This window comes from Eublepharis macularius, chromosome 1 (assembly GCF_028583425.1).
Source record: "Eublepharis macularius isolate TG4126 chromosome 1, MPM_Emac_v1.0, whole genome shotgun sequence".
Taxonomy (NCBI): domain Eukaryota; kingdom Metazoa; phylum Chordata; class Lepidosauria; order Squamata; family Eublepharidae; genus Eublepharis; species Eublepharis macularius.
In genome coordinates, this window is record NC_072790.1 from 171,678,546 (window position 1) to 171,704,865 (window position 26,320).

Sequence of the window (26,320 nt, forward strand, 5' to 3'; positions counted from 1 at the left end):
TTATATAGTCTTCAGAACTAAACCTTTCAAAAATTTATTTGGATGAAAAGAATCATAGGAACAATGAAAAAGGAGGACAGCTCTATGGTGCACCTAGAAATTGCAAAATCCAAGGTCTGCAGAAGCAAAAGTTTGAAGTGGGATTAATGACAAAGAAAAGGGTTGTTAAACATGCAAATCTAATGGGTTGGTAGATATAGGAATTGGAACTGCTGCATGTGAGAAATAATGGACTCATGCAGGAATGATCATTTACAGGCCTGTTCAGAGACAATTTAAATAATTATGGAATTGGGTTTCCTGTTGAAATTCTGTTCTCTTTCTTTTCATAGCCTTATGCTTTTATTTAACAGGTAGCACATTAATTAGTATTTACATAGCAATGAAGTTTGATTCTGCTATATTAAACTTTTTCAGGACATAACAAAATCCATCTCCATGTTCAGCTCCATAATCAACTATCCAGATAGTTTAATTTGTTCATTCTTTAGAATTTAACATTTACTGTATTTGTCCAAGTGTGGTTTATAACCAAGTGTTAGCAATGCTACAGAATTTAGGAATCTGAAATTAATTTTCACACTGATTAAAATGTAACTACATGAATTCATTTGAGCTTTCAAAGATTCTAGAGAACACAGATAAAATTCAGTTGTATGCCCCATGGGCTTCATATTTTAGAACACATACTTTTATAATCATGTTATACTAATGAGTCTAATGAACACTGTCACTTTTATCTTGTAGAAAGGAGCTAAGTTTGCTTCAAAAATTGTATGGATTGTATGATACAGTGATGAATAACATTAGTGGGTATTATGAAATTCTCTGGGGAGATGTAGACATTGAAAAAATTAATGCTGAACTTCTGGAGTTTCAGAACAGGTAAGCTTTCTTTCTACATTAAGGCATGAGCTGCTGTATCAAATATTTTTTAACAGGATATACTTCCTAGATTATGCAGTATAATCCATATTTTGACACACTGTACAATTCACATGGTCTAGGTGAACGCCCGCTCCCTGTGACCTTTGATCTCCCTTAAGATAGGCAGGAGTGGCCCTCCTCAACATTTGTATCGAGAAGCAGCATTCACAGTTCAGCATAGCTAACCTTCGTAGAAGTGTGACCCCAGTTTTGTAGAACTGGTCCTGGGTATGCAGTCCTTTGGAATGCAATTCAGCACTTTTCTTTTAAAGAAAACATTCAGTGATTCTTTTTTGAAATTATGATATTGTTTCTATAGAGATCTTTGCACTGGATTGTTTTTGCATTTTTTTCAGATGTCGCAAGCTACCCAAAGGGCTTAAAGATTGGCAAGCATTTTTAGATCTTAAAAAAAGAATAGATGATTTCAGTGAATCATGTCCACTGTTAGAAATGATGACCAATAAAGCAATGAAACTGAGACATTGGAACCGCATTTCTGAAACAACTGGGCATCCATTTGATGTAGAATCTGATTCCTTTTGCCTTCGGAATATCATGGAAGCACCACTTCTCAAGCACAAGGATGATATTGAGGTAGGAAACATTTTATAATTTTACACTTAGGCTTCCATGTTATTGTCTTTTATGTTTAGATAGAATGTTAGTATAGAATGCACATAAACACTAAACATACAGTAGGTCTAAAAAGCTAGGTCTTTAATAGACATGGGCATGAACAGCATTGGGAACAGAAAAAAACTACAAACAGCCCAATCTGCTGTTCGTGAGCAAGCTGTTCGTGAGGCTCCATCCTAAACGAACAGGTGGTCGTTAAAAGCCTTGTTTGTTGCCTTTGGCAGCCGTTTGGCAAGCCAGACAGTCTTGCGCCTACTGCAATCAATCCCCTTGGCAACCGGAGGGAGGAAGGGACTGAACTCTGTCTGAACTCCTTCTGGCTTTCCTTCTGGCTTTAACCCTTCAAAGTACTTCCAGCAGAGAGTCCCATTTTTGCCACTGTGAAGATAAAATGACAGCCAATGGGGAGACCCGTGGATCATGCCTTTCCTGGGGTGCAATCTCTCTGAAACTTGGGGGGGGGCTTCAGAAGACAGTGAGGACTATGTCCCCTGCAAATTTGGTGGATATTGGACATTGGGAAGGTCAGTTTGTGGGATGTTTAAAGGGCCCTGCTCCTTGCATGTGGCAGGAATCCCCCCCTGCTGCCTGCCAGCTGATAGTTTAAAGGGATCTTTAAAGGGCCAGGTAAGTGGGTTTGAGGGAAGGGGGGGCTAAGGGGGGTTGGAGTGGGGGTGGTTCTGGCCACAATGAACAATGAACAACAAACATGTCCGGGAACAGTCCATGTTCGTCTATGTTCATTGTTCATTGTTTGTGGATGGCACTGAATGACAAACAGGGTGTTCGGGGTTTTTCCCCCGTTTGTGCCCATGTCTAGTCTTTCACAGAGATAAGCATTGCTTGTATGATTGTGGATAGATGTCCAGAGAGAGACAGGAATATGGATAAAGAAGAGGGATTAATGGGAGGCATGTTTCTATGATGACAACGTTTATCTAGAATGGATACAACTTGAATAGCACTATTTGTTTGGTGTGAGGTACTGTAAACTAGAGAAGGCATGAGAGACAAACTAATTTAAGTTAGCTTGCCCCTTAAGTGTTAGATACAAGTATGTCCATAACTGTAAATACATCGGAAAGATAAGTAAGATAAACTTAAAACTTCTCCAGTTAGATGGGCAATCCGTTTGTGTTGGGCATTGGAACTGCAAAGTGAAATAAAATATATCCAGGATGCTAGTACCATATAATGAGTATGAAGGTGGGGTGGGAAAGAATGAGGTGCAAAGGTTCCATTTATTCCAAGGTGGCATGTTCTTTAATGACACAAAGGTTGTGCTTGTAGAGCCCTGTATTTCTCCATAGCCTCTGTGGCTTTAAAGGCTGACCTTGGTGAGATCATGTGTAGAAACTGAAACACATAATATACTTAATACACTACACAATATGATATATGGTGTGGGGCTGTACCAAGGGTCATAGCTTCTCTGAAATAGTGCATGTAGTGCTAAGCTGTATTTGTATCAATGTCATGGCATTGCAATATGGATGCTATGACATCACAGTACATTAATGAACTCTTCAGAGCTATGGAATTTTTAAAAGCTGATAAATGTGACCTTTTGGATACCCTGTACTCGGGCTGCTGCACAGCCTGGAAGCACTGCTGGGGTGGTGCAGTGGGATCTGGAGTGCTGCTGTGTTCCCCTGCCTTTTCCCATGCTAGCCAGATAATTGGTGGCGGGGGTGGATGGGAGTGTAGCCCTCCCAAGGCCCTGCCGCAGCCAGCCAAGGAGGCCACCTTGGGGTCTCCAAGGCAAGCTGTGTTGCCCATGACTCACCTTTTATCCCCATGGAGGGTTATGCGAGTGCGCCTGCATGGGGATAAAAAGTGAGTCATCACCTTTTATATAGTAGGATAATAATTAGAATATGCCATTAAGTCATAACCAACTCATGGTGACCCCAACTATGGAGTGTTCAAAGCAAGAGATGAACAGAGGTGGTTTGCCACTGCCTTCCTTCACTGTCTTCCTTGGTGGTCTCCCATCTATGTACTGTCTGTGGCAGATCCTTCTTAGCTCCCAAGCCCTAACAAGCTTGGGCCAAATTGGGTCCCCAAATGCTTGAAAGAAAATGCATGAAAATATGAGGCAGGTGGAATCTGAATGCTTTTAAAGATAAAACAATTTCACAGTGTATTTATACATATTATTTAAATGTAAGCCTATAGTACATTTAATTTTTTTCTAGTTTTCTTCTTTGTAACTCAGAAGGCTACAATATTCCTTTACCTTTAAAAAGTCTGTTCAGTTATCTCTGTACTACTATTTATATGTTTTAACATTCCGCCCAAACATGTAGACTTTGGGGTTATTTAATTCACCATTTTTAATGTTTAAATATTGTAAAAATATCTTTTGCTTTGCCAGGACATTTGCATATCGGCTATAAAAGAAAAAGATATTGAAGCTAAACTGGCTCAGGTGGTTGACAGTTGGGCAAATCAGACCTTGAGTTTTTCCGCATTCAAGGGAAGAGGAGAACTGCTCCTCAAGGGAACCGAATCTTCTGAAATTATTACACTGATGGAAGACAGCTTAATGATCCTGGGCTCTTTACTTAGTAACAGGTAGTTTAAAGTAATTTATAATGAGATGAGTGCATTTTTATTGGTATGGTTTCTTCACCGAGTACCTCACCACTATACCATCAAGGATGTTCCAGCTAATCAGGTAGCTTGTCAACTTTGAACTCTTGTTTGAGATTTGGAAGGGGGCTGAATGTTGTCTCTCCACTCTCCCAATCAGAGATCAATGTGGTCAAGGCTGACAACAGTGGGATTTATGTACACTGTCCCAATCCAGCCAGCAACACAAGGCTTTCAGCTCTGATGATGTTTTTTGTGGAGCTTTTTTGTTTTTTTAAAAAAAACTCTACACAACACTCTTTTGCATGTACGGAGAACAATCAGCAAAGCAGTTCTTGGAAAGAAGTCTGTTTCCATGTATGGCTTGCCTGTGCTGAATTACAGTAAATGGGTATATTTTGATTGAACCTAGCAATACTTGCTCAGTGCAGCTGTAATGCTGGCCATTTATGTGATTTAAAATGCCTTGTCTCTTCAGTTCTGGAGTTAACTATGATTAACAGTACATATTAATGTTAATTATAGTCCACATTACACTATACAAATAGAGTTGCCTACTCTGATTTGGGAAATTCCTGGAAATTGTCAGGCAATGCCTGAGGAGAGTGGAACATGAACAGGGGAATGGAACTCAGGAGGGATGTGGTACACTCCAAAACTGCCATTTTCTTCAGGGGAAATGATCTCTGTAGTCTAGAGATCAGCTATCAGAAAACTCCAGGCACCATCTTAAGGTTGGCAACTTTATTTCCAAACCCAATTCCAGACATGGTTACTTGTTTGGTATTAAAAGAGGTGATCAATATTGAGTAACATTCATGTGAATGCAAGGCAAACCATGGTTAGTTGCAGAACTGAAAGGGAGGGGGAAGAGTACACAAAAGAGGAAGATTACATAAGCCTTGGGTGGCATTCAACATATACCAATCAACGGCTATAGTCACATTTGAATGACTAAAGTCAAAACAGTCTAACAGTTAATTGTAATTTAGGAAATAACATGAAATACATAATGATTGAATTTAATGATCTAATTCTTTGCCTATTCTAGATATAATGCACCATTTAAAAAAGATATTCAGAGCTGGGTGTACAAACTTAGCACCTCCAGTGACATAATTGAAGAATGGCTGGTTGTACAAAACCTCTGGGTTTATCTTGAAGCTGTTTTTGTAGGAGGAGATATTGCCAAGCAGTTACCCCAGGTAAATCTTTGTTTTATAATATAAATATTATTCTTTAAATGTACCTTCGTAGAAGTTTGAACTTGAGAGTGTCCTATGACATGAACTCATATATTAATTCCAATTGTTCTATTTAGGAAGCAAAACGTTTTCAAAACATTGATAAATCATGGATAAAAATAATGCAGCGCGCTCATGAAAACCCAAATGTTGTTAGCTGCTGTGTTGGAGATGAGACTATGGGCCAACTTTTACCACATTTGCATGAGCAACTGGAAGTGTGCCAGAAGTCACTTACAGGGTACAAACAATATTTTGAAATACTTGTGTGTCATTAATAGCATTCAGAATAAAGTAATAATGAATTGACTTAGATAATACATATTATTGCTGCTTACTTTTTAATAGAGTTTGGGATAAGGAGAGTTCTAGGGATAGCTGACTGAGGAGATAAATTAGATAATTTTTATGTATTACATTATTTATAGTTTGTCTTTCTCTTTGAGACTCAAAGGAGATTACACAATGCATATCAGGACCATCAGAAACATGACATCTGATAAGCAAAGTAATAGGAGTAGAATTACAGAAATCTGAACAGAAAGCATAAGTATTAGACATGATATGCATAAGTACTAAACATAATATGTTAACAATGACAAAGGATGGAATTACATAGGTAGATAACAATATACTGAGAGCAAGATAAAACGTACAACAAACGGATAATATGTGTGTCCAGGGGCAGCAGGCCTGCCCCTGCATTTATCATGGCTGACCAAGAGGCTGGGTCAACCAAAACCCAGTGTCTTGGGGGCTGGAGCAGTGTAGGGACTCCCTGGAACAGGGTGGAGGCTGGAGATGACAGCAGCAGATAGATGCAGCATGATGTTGCATTGGGCAACACAGCCCAGCCTGGTCCAGTAGGGGTGCCAGTTCCCCTTACCCTCCTCACAGGAGGAGGGGGACCTGGTACTGACCATTTTTTTTACTTTTTGTGTGTGTGCAAAGCGCACATGCACTCCCAGACCTGCAAAATGATGTCACTTCCCATTTGGGGCCCAAATTGACATGCTGCGAAGCACAGGAGCACTGTCAGGGTGGTGCAATGACAAACCTGGGAGGCCTGTTCCCCACCTTTTCCCTTGTCAGCCAGGTGAGTGGTGGCAGTGGGTGGAGGGGGGGGAGGGGATTCCCACCCCCACCGGTGGACCTAGGATCCCTAGTGGACAGCCTTGCTACAATGCAGGTGGGGCTACACTTTGTTGCTGAGCTGGGGAGCAGCTAGGCAGGCTGGACTGGCAGTAAGGAAGGCTTTGGGGCCAATTGGGGTGGAAGATCTCACCTGGGAGAAAACAAAGAGGGACAGGGCCATGGAGAGAAGACCCAAGAGGGAACACCTCTGGAGGAGGCCCTCAGACCCTCACAGAAGCCTGCTCCAACTCAGAGAGCACTGGGGGAAGCTGAGTTTGACCTGCCACCAGGAACACCTTTATTAGGCTGCCCAAGAAAAGTCCAAGGGAGAAAAAGATAGGTCTTTCTCATGTAGAGGTGGATGGCTGAAAAGAGAGGGCTGAGAGGTGTCTGCCCAAAAAGGGGTCCTGGAGGATGCAGCAGCCCTAGCCTCTATCCTGTTCCCTTTATTTAAAATGTTAAACTATAAACTGCTACAATCACTAGCGTCATAGATTGGTTCGAGCTAAATTGTAAATCAAGGTTTCATGATTAGGATTAGAGATGGGCATGAACCAAAATACAAACCAAAGTTTGTCACGAACCGGGCCAGTCCGTGGTTCGCGAACCAGCAGTTCATCAGAGCCCATTTCTGATGAACCACCACGAACTTTAGGCCAGTTTGTTTGGTTCGTTTTTTGGTTCGTCGCTGCAGACAACCTGGTGTCGATCAATCAGTTTCCTAGGCAACAGGGGATGGACTTTCTGCAGACCTGCTGACCCAGAAATGACCTTCTCATGACCGGAAATGATGATTTACTGACCTGGAAGTGATGTTTTCATGAACCAAATGAACTGGTTCACGAACCAAGGCAGGTTTGTGAAAGTTTATAGTTCGTGAAACATGACAAACCACGGACCATGGTTTGTGCCCATCTCTAATCAGGATTATTTAATACTGATTTATTACCACTAATCCTGAGGCTACCGACCCCAGCCACCCTCCATTCAGCAGTTATCTCTTCCTCCTCACCACTTTCCATCCCACCCTAATGCCCCCATCTGTCACTTTCTGCCCACCACACCACCTCTCACCATCTGCACTGCTGCTCAGGTGCTAGAGTAGTTAAAACTACTTTCTCCCTGGTTCTTCAGGTGTTTCAAAAGACAGCACAATGAGTCACGCTTGCCCCAAAGTCCTTCCCAAATACCTGAGTCTTGGGAAACCAACGAGGAAGGAGCACTAACTGCCTTCTGAGTTGGGAGTGGGAGGTGAGGTGGAGCAGTGGTAGGGGCAAGGAAGTGTCAGTGTCAGAGGCTGCTTCCTCTCAAAATACATTATGTGAGACTTTCCTTGGTTCACTTTATTTTAGAGCCATCTATTTGCTTCAATCACCCTTTCATGAATCTTGCAAAGCTCTGCAACATGCACTCTGCACTGACACTGAAAACTCAGTTTGCAGTCATGTGTTCTCCATTGCATAGGCTTGGGTACTTACAGCTTGTGTTGAAATTTTTAATTAATCACTTACAGCAGTGGTACTCATTCCTTGGGTTGTAGAGAGGCACATTCTCAATTACCATCAACCCAAAGAGCCACTTTGATTTGTAGTATGAGGCCTGCATCTCAGGGAAGCCTGGAGCTTTTCTGTTCATCTGGCAGCAGCTGTTTCAGACCAGGAACCAATGCCAGCCACAGTTCTCACTAGCCTTGCCCACTTTCCTGAAACATAAGGTGGGTGCCTTATTGGAGAATGATGCTCAGCAGAGCCACAGGTAACATGTCAAAGAGCCACAAGTGGCTTCCAAGCCACTGAGTATCACTGATGTATAGGATTGCAGCCTTATTTTGATAAAATACATACATTTTAAAATAGGAAATATGTGTTTGTCTTAAATATTTCTTTTTATTAAAGGTATTTGGAAAAGAAAAGACTGTTGTTTCCCAGATTCTTTTTTATTTCTGACCCTGCTCTTCTAGAAATACTTGGACAAGCTAGTGATTCACACACTATTCAGGTATGTTCCAAGTGATATATCTGTAAAATTGCATTTACGAAATGAAGAACAAAGGTAAATAAGCAGAAATAAAAGTATATAATTCACAAATAAGAGTTCATTTCTAATTTCTATCATTTTAGTGCATTAGTAAATGTTCTTGCAAGATTATACTGCAATATAAAAATAGAGTTTTGTCCCTCAGATAAAATTGCTATTTTGAAATAAAAAAAGTTCTAGGTGTACACATACCCAGAGTTTGGGTGTGTTTATTTTATCTCTAATGGGGAATAGAGGAGGGCATGAATTGTAATACAAACAAAAAAAATGCACGAACTGGGCCAATTCATGGTTTGTGAAAATGTAGTTCTCGGCCGCGTTTTCCACGAACTCCATGACTTTTTGGCCTGAATTATGAGAGTTGTGAGTGGTTTGTGAAGCCAGACAGGCTGGCGCCAATCAGTTGATTTCCTAGGCAATGTAGGCCCAGAATGTCTGCAGACATTTTGTTGCCGTGGAAACCCCAATCTTAGTCAACCTAACCTTGATAGGCAGGTCTCCCTTCCAACCGTGGAGCTCCCATTCTGTTACATGGGAGCCAAGAGCAGGGGGGAGACGGGCCTTCTGTAGCCATGGGAACACCAATCTCATCCCTCCAAACCCTGTTAGGCAGGTCTGACTGCCAACCAGAAAGCTCCTGTTCTGCTCTATCTGACCCTTTGTTATATAAGGCACATCTCTCTGCCTCGTGCTTTCAGTTTCAGCAGACAGTGGGAGAGTGAGGACAGAGCTGTTGCTGGGCATGGGATTTGAAAGAGAGAGAGGGAGAGCTTGAGCTTGGCCGCTGCTGGAAAAACTGAAAAGCTTCTTCAGTAGAGGTGAGCACAGTCCGCATAACAGACCTAATTTCATCATGAACTTACCCAGTTCGTCCTTCGCGAACACGCGGGCTGTGGGCTTGTGTTTTTCTCACAAAAGCGCCGAACATTGGGGCTTTCTGTCTGTGTGTGTGTTGGCCCGTCATGCCAGGATTCCCACTCAAACAATTTCCTAGGCAAAGGTGTGGAGCCACCTTCGCTGTTTGGAACACACCAATCTTAGCCCAGGAAACCTTGATTGGCAGCTCTGTCAGCCAAACAGAGATCACCAGCCTTTCTGCATAAAAGACAAAGCGCGCGAAGCCCTGCTCCATTTTGCTGGCGCGGGGACACGAGTTAGCTTCTAAGCTTAGCAACTGCTTGCTGTGGGGAATTTTTTTTTTTTGGGTGAGACCACGGCTTGTGCCTTGGGGTTTTGGGGCTTTGGGGCTTCAGGTGCAAGAGAGCTTTCTCTTTTCTCCATTCCTGTTTAATTTTTTTCTCCTTTCAATTCTAGTTTTCTTGAGAGCACTTTTTTAAAAATCCTTTTACCGCACTATCGGGTTACTCTGATTTCTTTCTGCAGTTTTCGAGTCCTTGGGTTCTTCTCGGGCTTAATCCTCCCCCCCCCAAATCTCTTCCTTTTTTCTGGGTTGCCGGTGGGTTCTATTGTGCTCTGACCCAACCCACTCACAGACCCACAGTGGGTGCAAGGCCGCTTTGGGCGTTGTCTGCTTGAGTTCTTGCCTTCTTTCCCCCACGTTCTTTCTTGGCTGCTGATGAGATGCAAGGGGAGGGAGACTGCTATTAGGCTCTGTGAAACACCCACTCTTTGATGACTGGCAGCATGCTTTGGGGGGGCTCTCTGCTTCACTTCTTCCTAAGCCCTTCACTCCCTAAATAGTGGGTGACTTGGGGGGACATTTCCTGCCTGGCTTTTGAGGTGCAAGGGGGAGACTGCTACTGGCCTCTGTGAAACACCTACTCTCTGGCGACTAGCAGCTTGCTTTGGGGGCTCTCTCTGCTTCACTTCTTTTAAAGCCTTTCACTCCCTAAATAGTGGGTGACTTGGGGGGACATTTCCTGCCTGGCTTTTGAGGTGCAAGGGGGAGACTGCTACTGGCCTCTGTGAAACACCTACTCTCTGGCGACTGGCAGCTTGCTTTGGGGGCTCTCTCTGCTTCACTTCTTTCTAAGCCTTTAACTCCCTAAATAGTGGATGACTTGGGGGGACATTTCCAGCCATGTCCTGTCCCTGTTATCCTCCTCTTGACGACACGTCCTGTCCCTGGTATCCTCCTCCTGACGACAAGCCCTGTCCCTGTTATCCTCCTCCTGATGACATGTCCTGTCCCTGGTATCCTCCTCCTGACGACAAGCCCTGTCCCTGGTACCCTCTCCCAGATGACAAGCCCTGTCCCTGGCACCTTCTAAGTACCTCCTCTTATTCTTTATAAACTCAACTACTTCCATACAGTCTAAGGCATGACTGTTGTCCCTCCCATCCTTTCTGGTGAGGCAGGATGGTGGGTGAGGTTGTCTGCCGCCAAGTTTACGCTAAGATGGCACTTCAGGTATGGTCACCTGGTAGCTGTGGGATCAGGCTTCCCCTGGGTGAATGTGGCCTCCTTTCCCCCCCTTGGTGAGAATACCAGCACACTCTTATTTTGGCCTGTCGGGATCGTAGGGAACCTCCCCCTCCTCCTGACGACGCTTCCTGTCCCTGGTATCCTCCTTGTGACGACAAGTCCTGTCCCTGGTGTCCTCCTCCTGATGACACGTCCTGTCCCTGGTATCCTCCTCATGATGACAAGCCCTGTCCCTGGCATCCTCCTCCTGACGACAAGCCCTGTCCCTGGTATCCTCCTCATGATGACAAGCCCTGTCCTTGGTATCCTCCTCCTGACGACAAGCCCTGTCCCTGGCGTCCTCCTCGTGATGACAAGCCCTCTCCCTGGTATCCTTCTCCTGACAAAAAGCCCTGCCCCTGGCACCTTCTAAGTACCTCCTTTTATTTTTTATAAAGTCAACGACTTCCAGTATAATTTGTATGACAGAACAGGCTAAGGCACGACTGTTGTCCATCTCATCGTTTCTGGCGAGGCAGGAAGGTGGGTGAGGTTGGCAGCCACCGCCAAAATGTTCCTCGGTGGTGGGACCGTCGGTTAAGGACACTAAGCATCTGTGGGACTTCATGGTCCTCCACTTCCTCCCGACGACACATCCAGTCCCTCGTATCCTCCCAATGGTGACATGCCCTGCCCCTTTCTGGCGAGGCAAGAAGGTGAGTAGTGTTAGCTGCCACCGTAAGCATGCTAAGACGGAACTTCAGGTGCGGTCACACGATAGCAGGGGAATCAGGCCGCCCACCGAGCAAATGTCAACTCCCCCCCAATGACAGTATCAGCCCACTCCTGTGGGGTCAGACCCCCTGCCCCCTGAGGGGCGGCGGCTCGGCGCCACCTCCCCGGACCTGCCAGGCCACCATCCTCAACCACCTCCCTTCCTTGGCAGGGATTCCGCCCTGCTCCCCTTTGGCCCGGCGGCCAGGCACATGGGGGGTGCTGCCGGCGAGTGGCCAGACCCCCCGCCCCCGGAGGTGAGGTGGCTCACCGCCACCTCCCTGGGCCTGCCGGGCTCGGCGGCCACCGTCCTCACCCACCTCCCTTCCTTGGTGGGGATTCCGCCCCGCTCCCCTTTGGCCCGGTGGCCGGACACATGGGTGCCGCCGGCGAGTGGCCATACCCCCGCCCCCTGAGGGGAGGTGGTTTGCCGCTGCCTTCCCAGGCCTGCTGGGCCCGGCGGCCACCATCCTCACCCACCTCCCTTCTTTGGCGGGGATTCCGCCCTGCTCCCCTTTGGCCCGGCGGCCGGGAACATAGAGGGTGCTGCTGGCGAGCAGCCAGATCCCCCTCCCCCAGAGGGGAGGTGGCTTGCCGCTGCCTCCCTGGGCCTGCCGGGCCCGACAGCCACTGTCCTCACCCACCTTTCCTATAGCGCTGGAAACCGCGGGGCACCTTCCCTCGTTTGCCTTCCCGATTCCCCTTTCCCAGTTCCGGATCGGAAACGGGACTTGACTGGGTAGAATCGGTGACTTGGGTTTGGCGGCGCCGTGGAATCACGATTGGCTTAATCAGGATTGTTTTTTTGATCATGCCCATGTCTAGTCCCCACATCTCAGAGGCAGGTCTTGTTGGCAGGAGGTCTTCCTTGTGGCCAGAGGAATATGCATTTGTCCAGTGACAAGGAGGACAGTGGCCCAGGTCAGAGCCATGTCCCTAACCCAAGCAAGCAGACACACAAGCTCTGTTCCTGGTGTCTTCCTCCTGTCGACACGTCCTGTCCCTGGTATCCTCCTCGTGACAACAAGCCCTATCCCTGGTGTCCTCCTTGTGATGACAAACCCTGTCCCTGGTATCCTCTCCTGATGACAAGCCCTGTCCCTGGTATCCTTCTCCTGATGACAAGCCCTATCCCTCATATCCTCCTCGTGACGACAAGCCCTGTCCCTGGTATCCTCTCCCGATGACAAGCCCTGTCCCTGGCACCTTCTAAGTACCTCCTCTTTATTCTTCATAAACTCTACTACTTCCATTATGATTTGTGTATTAACAAAACAGTCTAAGGCACATGATGAGCTTCCTTGATTGACTGCATCACGTTCAGTGAAGTGGGTTTCGTCGGTGACCGACCGTCCTGTTCCTGCGAGTGTAAGGGACCCTCTGAGGGTCAATCCCCAAAGTCCAGTGACAAGGACAGTGGCCCAGGTCAGCTTGCTTGCTATGTGACACACCATGTCACTGAGGTGGGACTCGTTGTCCGCTGCCCAAAGAGGCTCCCTCTGAACAGGGTAGCATAAGTTTCCTTCCCTCAAGGTGTGGAAGACATCCTTTCCATCCCTCCTGTGCCTTCCATTCCAGCAAGGGGCTTTTGAATTGCGACATGATCTCCTGTTGCGGAGTTGGCTTTCACTCAAGTACATCCATTTATTTCCCATCATGGAGAGTTGGTCTCCCCACCCCCGGGGAGGGCATCTATTGTTGATGCAGCCCCATGTAGGTGGGTTTTGTGGGCAGCCACCTCTCCTGGACAGGAGCACAAGTCTCTCTCCTTCCCCCAAGGGTGGGTAAGGGTCAGTCAGAATAGGGGAGGGGAAGCTGTTGTTTGTCTCTTTGGAAAAGTGATAATCGAGGAGCGTTACATGAGAACCTTTGGTGGGGAAAGTCGACTCAAGTGAAAATCTGTGGGAAAACCAAGGCCTTTCTGAATCGAACCAGTTCTCGAACCGGGCTGGTCCATTAAAAAGTTCATGGTCCATGGTCCGTGGAAGCCCACAAACCCCGAACCGGCGGTCCGTAGGCGACTGCCGGTCCATGCCCATCTCTACTCTTCAGCTTTAGTCTTGGCATTTCTGGGAAGGGTGCTTTCTTTCCTCCACCCCATCCCACCCGACACCAGTCCCAGGGCCACTGCCTTGCTCTAGGCTGGGGCCTAGCTTGACTGAGGCCTACCTTTTTTTCTGGAATTTTCTTTCTTTCTCCTTATTCCTTATGGGCTTAATTACTATCTATTTTGTGCACCTCCCATGCTTGCTCAGGTCAGGTGTCTGTGTGTGGTGGGATAGGGCTCTACCTCCCCCCGTCACATGGCCACTGCTAGGCTCTGGGGCCAAGCTAAGTGGGCACATCAGCTGAGGGCTCACATGGTTCTTTTTTATTTGATTACAATCTCTTTATTTTGTGCACCTGTCCTTCCTGCTCAGGTCAGGTTTCCGTTTGTGGTGGGGTAGGGCTCTATCCCCCCCATCTCAGGGCCACCGTCTGGCTCTGGGACCAAGCTAAGTGGGCACCTCGGCCAAGGGCTCACATTCTTTCTCTTTAATTTGATTACCTTCTCTATATTTTGTGCACTTGTCCTGCCTGCCCAGGTCAGGTCTCTGTGTGGGAGGTCTCTGTGTGTGGCGCGGTGGGGCTCAAGGGGTCTCAGCAGGAATGGTGGGGATTTGGAGAAACCTCCAGTCCCACCCCCCACATCCAAAACTTTTGGGGCTGTCCCTCCCCGCAGTCCACCCTTCACTCCATCTTCCCAGCCCAGCTCCACACCACAGCTGGGTAATCCTTAGTTCTCCCTAGCTCCCAGTCCCCATTTCAATCTCTCACTCTAGCAGCATTTTTAGACCGTTCCGAACGAACCCTGTGTGGCACGGTGCCGTTCCTGCAGTGGCCTGATGTGTAGGGGCTACTATCTCTTTATTTTGTGCAACTATCCTGCCTGCTCCAGTCAGGTGTCTGTGTGTGGTGAGATAGGGCTTCCACATAAGGGGGATTGATGTCTCTGTCCCTTCTGGGTGCAACTTACCCCTATCCATGAGACTTGGTTTCTCACCCCCTGATGGGGGGAAGGGGTTCCATTGGTGCCATCACGGCCAGCAGGCGAGTGATGTCAGCAGCCATGTCTTCAGGTGGGGGGGGGCTCAGAAAAATTTTATGTGTGTGTTCTGTGTTGTCCATCCCCTGGCAGCCCTGAAAGAGGCATCCCTTGAGGGCCCCGTTTGCCTGCTTCCAATAAACTACACCTGCTCATGATGGGATGTGCACCATGAAGGGTGGTGGGACTCAGAACAGCCTCCTCTTTAAGGAGGGGGAGGCATCCTTCTCATCTGCCACAGCCGGCAGTTGGGTGATGTCTGTGTCCACCGCTGCCCAGGACGAGGGACAGTGTTACACATTTGGCTGTGCAGGATCATGGGAGGGTCCCCTATCATGGTGCTTGGTATATCCCTCACCCCCCTGACCTAGGGAGAATGGGTTACATCATTGTCACTATGGCCGGCAGGGGGTGATGTCCGCAGGGACAGGCAACAATTCAGCTGTACTGCCAGTGGTCTCAGTGCAGGGGAAGGGACATAGTCTGCCCCTCCCCAACTGGGGGAAGGGGTTCTGTCCTTGCTGCCACAGCCAGCAGGTGAATGATGGCTGTGGCTACTGCTCCTCAGCACGAGGGATGGCTTTGCACATAAAATTGTACAACATGGTGGGAGGGCCCCCAATCCATGGGACCCGCAGTCTCCTCTGCACCAGGGGGAAGGGGTTCCATCTTTACCACCATGGCCGGGAGGTGAGTGATGTCTGTGGCCACCATATCCTATCCCCCTGTGACTTAGAATGGCCTACCCCCAAGGTAGGGAAGGCATCTGTGACTGCTGCCTCATCTCAGAGGTGTCTTTTGCCCGTAGAATCAGAACCACTACTCAGATAATGTAATAATATGTCATAATGTGAGAATATGCAACAATGTGAAATGAAATACTTTGATAATATGAGTATATGCAATTACATGATATGAAATATTTTGATAATGTGCGAATACTTTGATAATGTGCGAATGATATGAAATACTATGATAATAATTGTGTGCTGCAGAGGTTAAGGTGGGTTTTGTTTGGTCGGCTGCCATGTCTTCTAGGGTGGAGGGGCCTCACGCAGTTGAGATCATAAGCATGGGACTTGGGCTCCATCTGCGGGACTTAGTCTTACCCTCCCCAACCATGGGGAGGAGAAGGTGGCCACCAACGTCACCCATGCACCGGACATGATGGTGGCTGCTCATTGGGACATGTGGGCAGACACCAAGGGGATGCCGCTGGCTGGCGGCCAAACCCCCTGCCCCCAAGAAGGGAGGCAGCCAACCGCATCCCTGAGACCACGAAGTGGAGGTGGCCACCAATATCACCCATGTGCCGGACATGATGGTGGCTGCCCCTTGGGCATGCGGGTCAGCATAGGAGGGTGCTGACTTCCGGTTTGGGATTCATGGAGGTCTAACGCAGCTCCATTTGCGGAGCTGACCGGACTGCCGTTTTAACCGGCCGGAGGGGTGAAAATAACCCGCGGCCGACTGCTCTCAGGCGGGGAGCAGGCAAAGAACGCTCAAGACCCTAGGGTGAGCTAGATCTCGGATGAGGGGGGGCTCTACTCAAGGAGTCTCCCCCCCAATCCTTGAGGTCCCACCTTGCGACGGGTCGGCTATAATCTCTGCGGCAGTTCTGGGGCCAATTCGGCTGGCATAAGACCTACATACCCAAGCTTCGATCGGGGAGGGAAGTCGAGAGGAGAATTTAAGATCGAAACAGCGATTACAACCCGAGAAAGTTGAAGAGAAGGTAAAGATCGCTATCTCTTGAAACGGGACAGATTGATAAAAACAGAGAGGAAAGAAAGTAGATTTTTAAACTGCAACAGACTAGTGAAAAGGAGGTGAAGACTCGGCAGGAGTTGTATTTTAAAAGAGACTAAATTTAAAGAAGTTATTGCAAAAATCGGACTATTGTTTTGAATACCTGTGGTTTTGGAGCTGTGGGAAAAAGACACCATCGCGAGACCTGCTGTGGGAAGACGGGAGACAGGAAGTGCGTAACAACAATAGAGTGGCTGGAGGGAAGCGGCCCTTGCCGACGGACAGGAAGTAGGGAATCGCCATTTTTGAAAAGGGAAGGGTCGCGGCTTCAGCGGAAGAGGAAGTAGGCCATCTTGGATTACAATAACATAGAGAAACCATAGAGAAAAGACGCCCGACATTTTGGATACAAAAAATTAATTTTGGCAAAGATTGGGACATTTGAAAAAAAGGAAAACGTTTAAACATACGCCACGGAGCTAAGGAAGAGAGCAGATTCGTGGGAGCGAGCTAAAGCAAGCCCCACGATGTCGAAAAAAGAGTGGCAATCGGCAATAGAAAATTTGGACAAAAAGCTTATAGACATGATGAAAGAACTTAAGGACACGAAATTGGAGCTTATTAAAGAGGTCAAAGAAGTTACACAGACAGTAAAGTCGGAGCTGTCAGAAGTGAAAAAAGGCGTGGAAACGATTAGTAGTGAATTACAAGGAACGCAGCAGAGAGTTAAAACAGTAGAAGACGCGATGGAGAATTTAATAGAAACGCAACAAACAGAGATGAGACTGGTGAAGGGGAGGATGTCAGTTGCAGAAACTAAACACATGGAGAAGCAGCTTCGTTTTCGTGGTCTGCCAGAAGTGGAAGGGAAGTCAGCGCAAGAACAGATGACTGAGGTGTTGGCTGATTACCTGGGGAAGGAGGAGGAGGAAATTGTGGCTATCCTAGATGTGGCGTACCGTGTGAACTCGAGAATTGCAACCCAGAGGAAACTACCAAGGGATGTGATTGTGCAGTTTACAACTAGAAACATGAAAGAGAGGATTGTGACAAAACAATTTCAAGATCCATTGGAGATTGATGGCAAGACGATTATCATAATGAAGGAACTGCCCAGATCAGTGTTACTGGACAGGAAAAAATATAGAGTGCTAATTCAAACTTTGAAGGACATGAATATCAGATACAGATGGGAGTTACCGGAAGGAGTGTCCTTTGAGTTTGGAGGGGCAAAAAAACGCATCAGATCTGAGCGGGAGATGGAGAGATTTATCAAGGACAATGAAAAAGACTTACCAACAAAACCATGAATATGGAGTGTAATGTATTATCTTGGAATGTAAATGGACTAAACTCACCGAATAAGAGGAAAAATATTTTTCATTGGCTACTAAAACAAAAATGTGATATTGTTTGTTTGCAGGAGACCCATATTAGAAAACAGGATGTAAAATATTTAAAATCTGGAAAATTGGGCAAAGAATTTGTAGCGGCCTCTAACAAGAAAAAAAGAGGAGTGGTGTTGTACATAAAAGAGGAGCTGCAGCCAAAATTTGTTATGAGAGATGTGGAAGCTAGATTTGTAGCGGTGGAATGTAATTGGAATTTAAAGAGAGTGTTGGTAGTCGGACTTTATGCACCTAATGGTGCAAAGGAAAGCTTCTTTGAGGATTTAAGGAAGCATTTAGACGATCTTGTATATGACCAGATAATTCTTGCTGGAGATTTTAATGGAGTGACAGATTTGGAACTAGATAAAAAGACTACAACAGCACAAAAGAAAAGAGGACTATTGCCAAAGCTTTTTTTTGAGTTGATTCAACAAGAGACTCTCGAAGATGTATGGAGGAGAGAATATCCTAAAACCAAACAGTTTACTTTTTATTCTGCAAGGCATCTTACATTATCAAGAATTGATATGATCTGGGCCTCAAAGGACTTAGCGTTATGGACTAAGGAGGTAGAAATAATGCCGATGGTAGGCTCAGATCACAATCCAATTATGTGGAAATTTGGAAAAAGGAGAAAAAGGAAAGCCTGGAGAATAAATGAGGACTTGCTACAGGAAAGTGAAAATATGGAAATATTGAGAAGAGAGACAAAGTTTTTTATACAATATAACGTGAATAAAGAAGTACCAACCAGTAAAGTTTGGGACGCGTACAAGGCGGTTGTAAGGGGCATACTAATGGACTTAAATGGTAGAGCAAGGAAAAAGAAAGAGGAGAAAAGACAAGAGATTGAGGAGAAAATAAAGGCCAAAGAAATACAGTTAAAAAAGAGACCAGGGAAAAAGAAAATACATCAGGAAATTAAAATTCTTCAAGAACAGTTAACAGCAATGAGTAATAAAGAATTGGAGTGGAACCTTAAAAGACTGAATCAAAAAGCTTTTGAGGGTGCTAATAAACCTGGGAAATATTTGGCATGGCAATTGAAGAAGAAAAGGGAAAAGAAAATAATAAATAAAATCTGTGAAGAAAATAAAACGTACCTGGAGCAGACTACCATTAGTAGAGCCTTTTATAAATTTTATGCTAAGCTGTATAATAAAAAAGAAGTAACCAAAGAATCAATAGCATCATATTTGGAGAAAACCAAACTTCCAGAGATCTCGGAAGCTTGGAGAAATAAGTTGAATAGTGAAGTAACTGATGAGGAAATAAGTAAGGCAATACAATCTGCAAATCTAGGAAAGGCGCCAGGGCCAGATGGACTTACGGCTAAATTTTATAAGACAATGGCCAACGAACTGGCACCATTCCTAAAAGAGGTGATGAACGGAGTTTTTAGGGATCAAAGAATTCCAGACACTTGGAGCGAAGCGAATATATCATTGATCCCAAAAGAGGGCCAAGATTTGACTAACGTGAAAAATTACAGACCTATATCACTACTTAACAATGATTATAAAATTTTTACGAAGATATTGGCGGAGAGACTGAAGGGGTGGCTCTCGGAAGTCATAGAGGAGGAACAAGCAGGCTTTTTGCCAGACAGACAAATAAGAGACAATTTAAGGACAGTGATCAATGCTATTGAATATTATGATAAGCGTTGTGACAAAGAGGTTGGTTTCTTCTTTGTAGACGCTGAAAAAGCGTTTGACAATTTAAACTGGGATTTTTTGTTTGCCACTATGGAAAAGCTACAATTGGGAGAAAGATTCATCAGAGCAATTAAAGAAATTTATAGAGACCAGACTGCAGCAATTGTAGTGAATGATGAACTGACCAAGAAATTGACGATTAGTAAAGGAACAAGACAAGGTTGCCCGTTATCTCCATTGTTGTTCATTTTAGTATTGGAGATTCTGATGATACAAATACGACAAGACGAGGAAATACGAGGAATAAAAATAAAGGACTATTCATACAAGGTTAGAGCATTTGCAGATGACATAATGTTAATTGTAGAAGATCCATTGGAGAACATGCCAAAAGTGATAGACAAGATCAAGGAGTTTGGTGACTTGGCAGGTTTCTTCATTAACAAAAAGAAGTCAAAGATATTATGTAAAAACATGACTAAGCAGAAACAACAATTGTTAATGGAAACAACGGACTGTGAAGTAACTAGTAAGGTGAAATATTTGGGAGTTGAGCTGACTGCAAAAAATATAGATTTGTTCAAGAATAATTATGAAAAATTATGGACTCAGATAGAGAGAGACTTGATCAAATGGAATAGACTGAATTTGTCATGGTTGGGCAGGATTGCAGCAGTTAAGATGAATGTGTTACCAAGAGTAATGTTTTTGCTACAGACAATACCAATCATCAGAGACTCTAAACAATTTGAAAAATGGCAGAGGAAAATATCAGATTTTGTTTGGGCAGGCAAGAAGCCTCGAGTGAAAGTAAAAGTTCTACAAGATGCAAAGGAAAGAGGCGGAATGCAACTGCCCAACCTGAGACTTTACCATGATGCAATCTGCCTAGTTTGGTTAAAAGAGTGGATGACATTAAAGAATAAGAAACTATTAGCCCTAGAGGGATATAAAAAAATTTTTGGATGGCACGCATACCTATGGCATGACAAAGTAAAGGTCAACTCGATGTTCCTGCATCATTTTGTAAGGAGAAGTTTATATACAATCTGGAAGAAGTACAGAATTTACCTACAAGAAGGAACCCCTTTGTGGGTGGTTCCATACGAGGTGATAGATCCGAGAGCTGTTGATAATGAACAACAATGTTTAACGTACAAAGAAATAACTAAAACTGAAGTGTCTAAACTTAGAATAAAGACGCAAGAGGAACTATCACCGAACTACGATTGGTTCCAGTATAGACAGATCAGAGATTTGTATAACTCGGACTCTGTAAAGGGAGGTATACGAACAGAGAATTCGGAACTAGAGCAGACCCTTTTTAAAGAGGACAAGAAAAGAATATCCAAGGTATACCAAGTACTGTTGAAATGGTATACCGAGGATGAGACAGTTAAAACACAAATGGTGAAATGGGCTATAAATTTTAATAAAGAAATAACAATGGAGGCATGGGAATACTTGTGGAAAACTACAATGAAGACAACGACATGTATTAATATTAAAGAGAACATTTTCAAAATGATCTATCGTTGGTACATGACACCAAAGAAGATTGCGCTAGGAAACTTGAACACTTCTAATAAATGCTGGAAATGTAGAAAGCATGAGGGCTCCCTCTATCATATGTGGTGGTCGTGTGAGGTAGCTAGGCAGTTCTGGGGGGAAATAATAAGAGAAATGAGTGAAATTTTACAGTTTCAAATAAATAAGAACCCAGAACTCCTGCTGCTAAACTTGGGAATGGAGGGAATCCCAGCCCACCATAGGACGTTGATATTTTATATGACTGCAGCAGCTAGACTTTTGTATGCGCAGAAATGGAAAGTACAAGAAGTGCCAACTATTGAAGATTGGATCTACAAATTGCTGTATATGGCTGAAATGGACAAGATGACAAGAAAACTGAGAGATCTGGACTCAGGGCAGTTTAACACAGACTGGGAGAAGCTGAAACAATATCTGGAGAAGAAGTGGGAGGTGGGAGGAAAACTGTGGCAGTTTGAGAACTACTGAAGTACAATAAAAGTATAAAAGAGAGGGGTGACTTTACCGGGGGAGGAAGAGAAATGTGAATTTATAAGCAGTTAGATTAATTAATTGATTGAGATATATATAGATATGTAAAGGTTAATTGATAGAATATTGATAGAGAATAATTAACGGTTTAAACATGAGGATTGAGTAATTAACAATATTTTTTTTTACTTGATAAGACTTATATGCACCAAACTGAATGTATAGAAGAGTTAAAATGACTGACTATGTGATGAGTTATATAGAAATACTATAAAAAGAAGAAATGATTAATATAGAGAGAACAAATCAAATTGTTTGATTTAAATGTGGGAAATTTTTATGGTTTATGACATACAGAAATATTCAAAACTGGAAAATGGGATAAATTGTTTATCTAAAGAAGTATAGTTTGGATGTTTAGTAAGTAAAAGAGTTAAAGATGTACTGCTTAATATAATGGAGAATATATATTTGTTTTAGATAGAGGAAATTAATAGAAGTAAGGGAAAAGGGACAGAGGGTGGGAAAGCTGTTGGAAGTCAACAAAAGGGGGGGAAAGGGAGGGGGTTAGAAACGAAAAATTAGGGGATAATTGAATGCAATGTAATGTAAAAATATTAATGTTCTAACCCAATAAAAATTTTACAAAAAAAAAAAAAAAGCATAGGAGGGTGCTGCCAGCTGGTGGCCAACCCCCCCCAAAAGGGAGGCAGCTGACTGCCTCCCCGAGCCCATGAGCAGGAGGTGGCCACCAACATCACTCATGTACGGGATGTGACGGTGGCCACCCATTGGGCCGTGGGGGCGGGCACGGGGGGGCACCGGCTGGTGGCCAGGCCCCCCACCCCCAAGAAGGGAGGTCAACCTTGGTTAGCAATCAGATGGGAGACCTCCAACAAAGATCAGGGTTGCAGAAGCAGGCAATGGGAAACCACCTCTGTTAGTCTCTTGCCATGAAAATCCCACTGGGGTCACCATAAGTTAACTATAACTTGAGGGCAAGATTTCATTTCAGGAGGGATTCAAGAAAAACTTGTGCATTACCTCCTACATTCTTCTGGGTCCATACTAAATTTGGTTGAATCCTTAGCTGTGGTGTAAACTGTTGATTATTACAGATTATTACAGATTATTACAGATTACTGTTGTAATCAGGTCATTACTATCATCGCTACATTTTAGGTTCTTAAATTCTGATTTCATACTTTTTAAGGAATTTGAGCCCATTTGTGAAAATATCCTGCCTAGACATTTCCACTGATTTGTTTTTTTCTTTCAGCCACATCTGCCTGGTTTATCAGACAACATAAACGAAGTGGAATTTCATCCCAAGGATTATGATCGCATAATGGCTGTCATATCAAGAGAAGGAGAAAAAATTCCTGTAATTTAAAAAATGTATTATTTAACTAGCAACAAAACCCATTGTGGGGGGAAAATACAATGGGCTCGAGAAAGGGCAGGACAGGCAGGCAAGGCATTGCTGCCTCCATCACGCCCTGATCCAGTTGAGGGGAGGGTTGGGTGGTCAAGCCTGGCATTTCTCCCTCTGTTGTGGCTCGATCTGGGGAGGGCAGGGTGGCCGAGCCTGGCAATGTCCCATCACCAGTGCCCCAATCTGGGCTGGGGAGGGGCATCAGAACCAGCCTATCAAAGCGGGGAAGGGCTGGGAGGCGGGCCTGTCCCTCCTGCCGCATCCTTAACCCAATCAGGCTGTAGAGGGCTTGGTAGGCAGGCAGGCCCTTCCCTCCTCTGGCTGATCCAGGGCCTGATTCCAGCTGCTGCAGAGCCCAGGAACACTGCAGGAGGAGCAAAAAGGGGCCCAAAGCACTCCTGCACCACTGAGCTGCCAAATTTGGCCCTGATTCAGGCCAAAACAGGCTGCTGTGGAGCCCAGGAGCACTGCCAGGTGGGGGCAGAAAGGGTCCTGGAGTGCTCCTGCACCCCACAGCCCAAGAGTGCTGCCTGGGGGGGGGGTGAAAAACACCCTAGAATGCTCCTGCGTTCTGCAGTGGGTCAAATTGGGCCTGCTTTGGCTGAAATTGTCCTACAGCAGCACGCAGAAGTGCACTGCACCATCAGGGAGTGTGCCCTGGGAGGTGCGTTTCCCCACCTTCCTCCCCATCAACTTGGCCTCTGAGAGACGAAATCTACCTGCCTGCAAATCTATGGCAGGTAGATCTGGGTTACATCAGTCCCGAGGCCTGGTCCACTCACCTTGCAAAGCCACAAGTCCAGAAACCAGGTCTACCCATCTCACAAAACTGTGGTGAGTAGACCTGGCCTCCAAGAGGATGGAGGGAAGGTCTACTCACCTTGCAAAGCCATGGTGAAGCTGTGAGTGGTAGACCATATCTCCTAGGGGACAGATGCCAGGACTACCCACCATGCCCCCCACTCACCCCTCACAGATTGAGGTTTTAGGGGAAGGCTTGGGGAGGGGAAGTGCAGCCAAGCCACACCGCCCCCCTGTGGCTCCCCCCACCACAGATCAAGGTTTGGGGAGGAGAAGTGCAACCAAACCATGCTGCCCCCCTATGCCCCCTCCTCCCCACAGCTGATGGAGGCTTGGGCAAGGGGAATGCAGGCCAGCCAGGCATGCCCTACACTGGCCCAGCCCAATCGGAGCTGGGAAGGGCGGAGCCGACCTGCAGGCCCTTCTGAGGCTGCAGAGGCTTGCCAGGACAAAGCCTGTGCCAGGATAAATGGGTGAGTCATCTCGAACACACTTACCCTTTTATGTAGTAAGATTTTGTATGAAATTTTAAAATTAGTCTCTTCTTCACCCTGTCCACCCCTCCAAGGAAGTTGGCTAAGGATTTTTCCACACACTCGATTTATGCCTGATTTTCTTAAAAATAGATCCTCAAGCATTGGATTTAATTTGGGTATGGTTCTTCTGCATATTTGCCCTCTTTCTGCATTTTTATAGTTGTGGAGTCAGTTTATTCTGTTCCGCACATGCCTTAAATAATCAGGATTTTCAGGTGAGGGTGCTGTTGTCATCAGTGGCATCATTGGTAACAGCAAAGAAAAAAGAAGGTGGAGGAAAAAACCTAAACGCAACCAGAAATATCCTGAAGATGTTACAAGGGTCAAGCTATATCAAATAAAATGTAATCAGAATAATTATTTATTATGCAGTGTACACAATAATAAAATTAAAACCACAAGGCCTGAATGTCAGGCTGCATTAAGAATTCAAAGCAAGCTTTACATAAACTGTAATATGTTCCAAACATAATTAATGAATATGTCAAATGACCAACAGAAGACCATGCACATTTCAGACACAGAGGCCTTCCTCAGTGGTCAATAAATACACACTTTTACAAAAAGTCATAAAAACAAACCTACACATCCAGAACCTTGTTTATATCAATTCTGGCCAAACGTTGCTATCTGGAAATACAAGTGGAACAATTTTTTAAAATTGTTATTATAAGAATTACATTACGCTGTATTCAAAAATATTTTAAAAGGTTTCGCAACAAATACAGAACAATGTATTGTCGAAGGCTTTCATGGCCGGAGAACGATGGTTGTTGTGGGTTTTCCGGGCTGTATTGCCGTGGTCTTGGCATTATTCCATCATTGTCTGACAACCAGTTACTTCCAATGGGATAACGAATTTTATGAACAGATGGATGGGGTGGCCATGGGGAGCCCTCTCAGCCCAGTTATAGCAAACTTCTACATGGAACATTTTGAAAAAACAGCTCTAGAATCAGCACCCCACAAACCTAGTGTATGGTTCTGGTTTGTGGATGATACATTTATCATTTGGAGCCATGGGGAGGAAGAATTGATGGGGTTTTTGAATCATCTCAACAACATCCACCTGAACATACAATTCACAATGGAGAAAGAGATCGAGGGAAAACTCCCATTTCTGGATACCTTGGTCATCCGCAAAGCAAACTTTCAGTTTGGTCACAAGGTCTACAGGAAACCAACTCACACTGATCGGTACTTACACAAAAACTCCAATCACCACCCCCGACAGAAAATAGGCATAATGAAAACATTAGTGGATCGTGCAAGACGGATATGTGAGCCGCACTTTCTCAATGAGGAAATTAATCATCTAAACCACGCACTTCAGGCAAATGGCTACTCCAGAAATGAAATCCGAAGAGCAATCAAACCCAGGATGAATCAAACAACCAAGGAAAAACAGTCTCCTACAGGAAAAGTGTTTTTGCCATATATCAAAGGAATTACTGATCAGATGGGAAAGCTTATGAAAAAGCATAACCTTCAAGCAGTATTCAGACCCACCCAAAAAATACAACAGATGCTACGATCAGCAAAAGACAGTAGAGACCCCCTCACTTCTGCAGGAGTATACCATATACCCTGCAGCTGTGGACAAGTTTACATCGGGACCACAAAGCGTAGCATCCAGACAAGAATAAAAGAACATGAAAGACACTGCAGACTTGGACAACCTGAAAAATCAGCAGTGGCTGAACATAGCCTAACTCAAACAGGGCACAGTATCTTATTCCAGGACACCAAAATACTGGACAACACTTCCAACTACTTTGTCAGACTGCACAGGGAAGCCATTGAAATTCACAAGCGTAAGCAAAACTTCAACAGGAAAGAAGAAACTTTAAGAATGAACAGAGCATGGTTTCCAGTTCTGAAAAACACCAGGCTAACAAAACACTCTATACTCGACAATAGCCCTGCAG

At 45.0% G+C, this 26,320-nt stretch overlaps 1 protein-coding gene across 1 annotated transcript in view; it reads left to right on the forward strand.

Annotated features, from left to right (window-relative positions):
* Nucleotides 1-26,320, forward strand: part of DNAH8 (dynein axonemal heavy chain 8) — a 406,563-nt gene that overhangs the window by 150,269 nt on the left and 229,974 nt on the right. Inside the window, exons 30-36 of the mRNA XM_054978191.1 lie at nucleotides 748-885; nucleotides 1,284-1,524; nucleotides 3,944-4,143; nucleotides 5,213-5,366; nucleotides 5,483-5,646; nucleotides 8,435-8,537; nucleotides 22,900-23,004. Of these exons, the coding sequence (XP_054834166.1) occupies nucleotides 748-885; nucleotides 1,284-1,524; nucleotides 3,944-4,143; nucleotides 5,213-5,366; nucleotides 5,483-5,646; nucleotides 8,435-8,537; nucleotides 22,900-23,004 (1,105 nt within the window). The remainder of the gene's footprint in view (nucleotides 1-747; nucleotides 886-1,283; nucleotides 1,525-3,943; nucleotides 4,144-5,212; nucleotides 5,367-5,482; nucleotides 5,647-8,434; nucleotides 8,538-22,899; nucleotides 23,005-26,320) is intronic.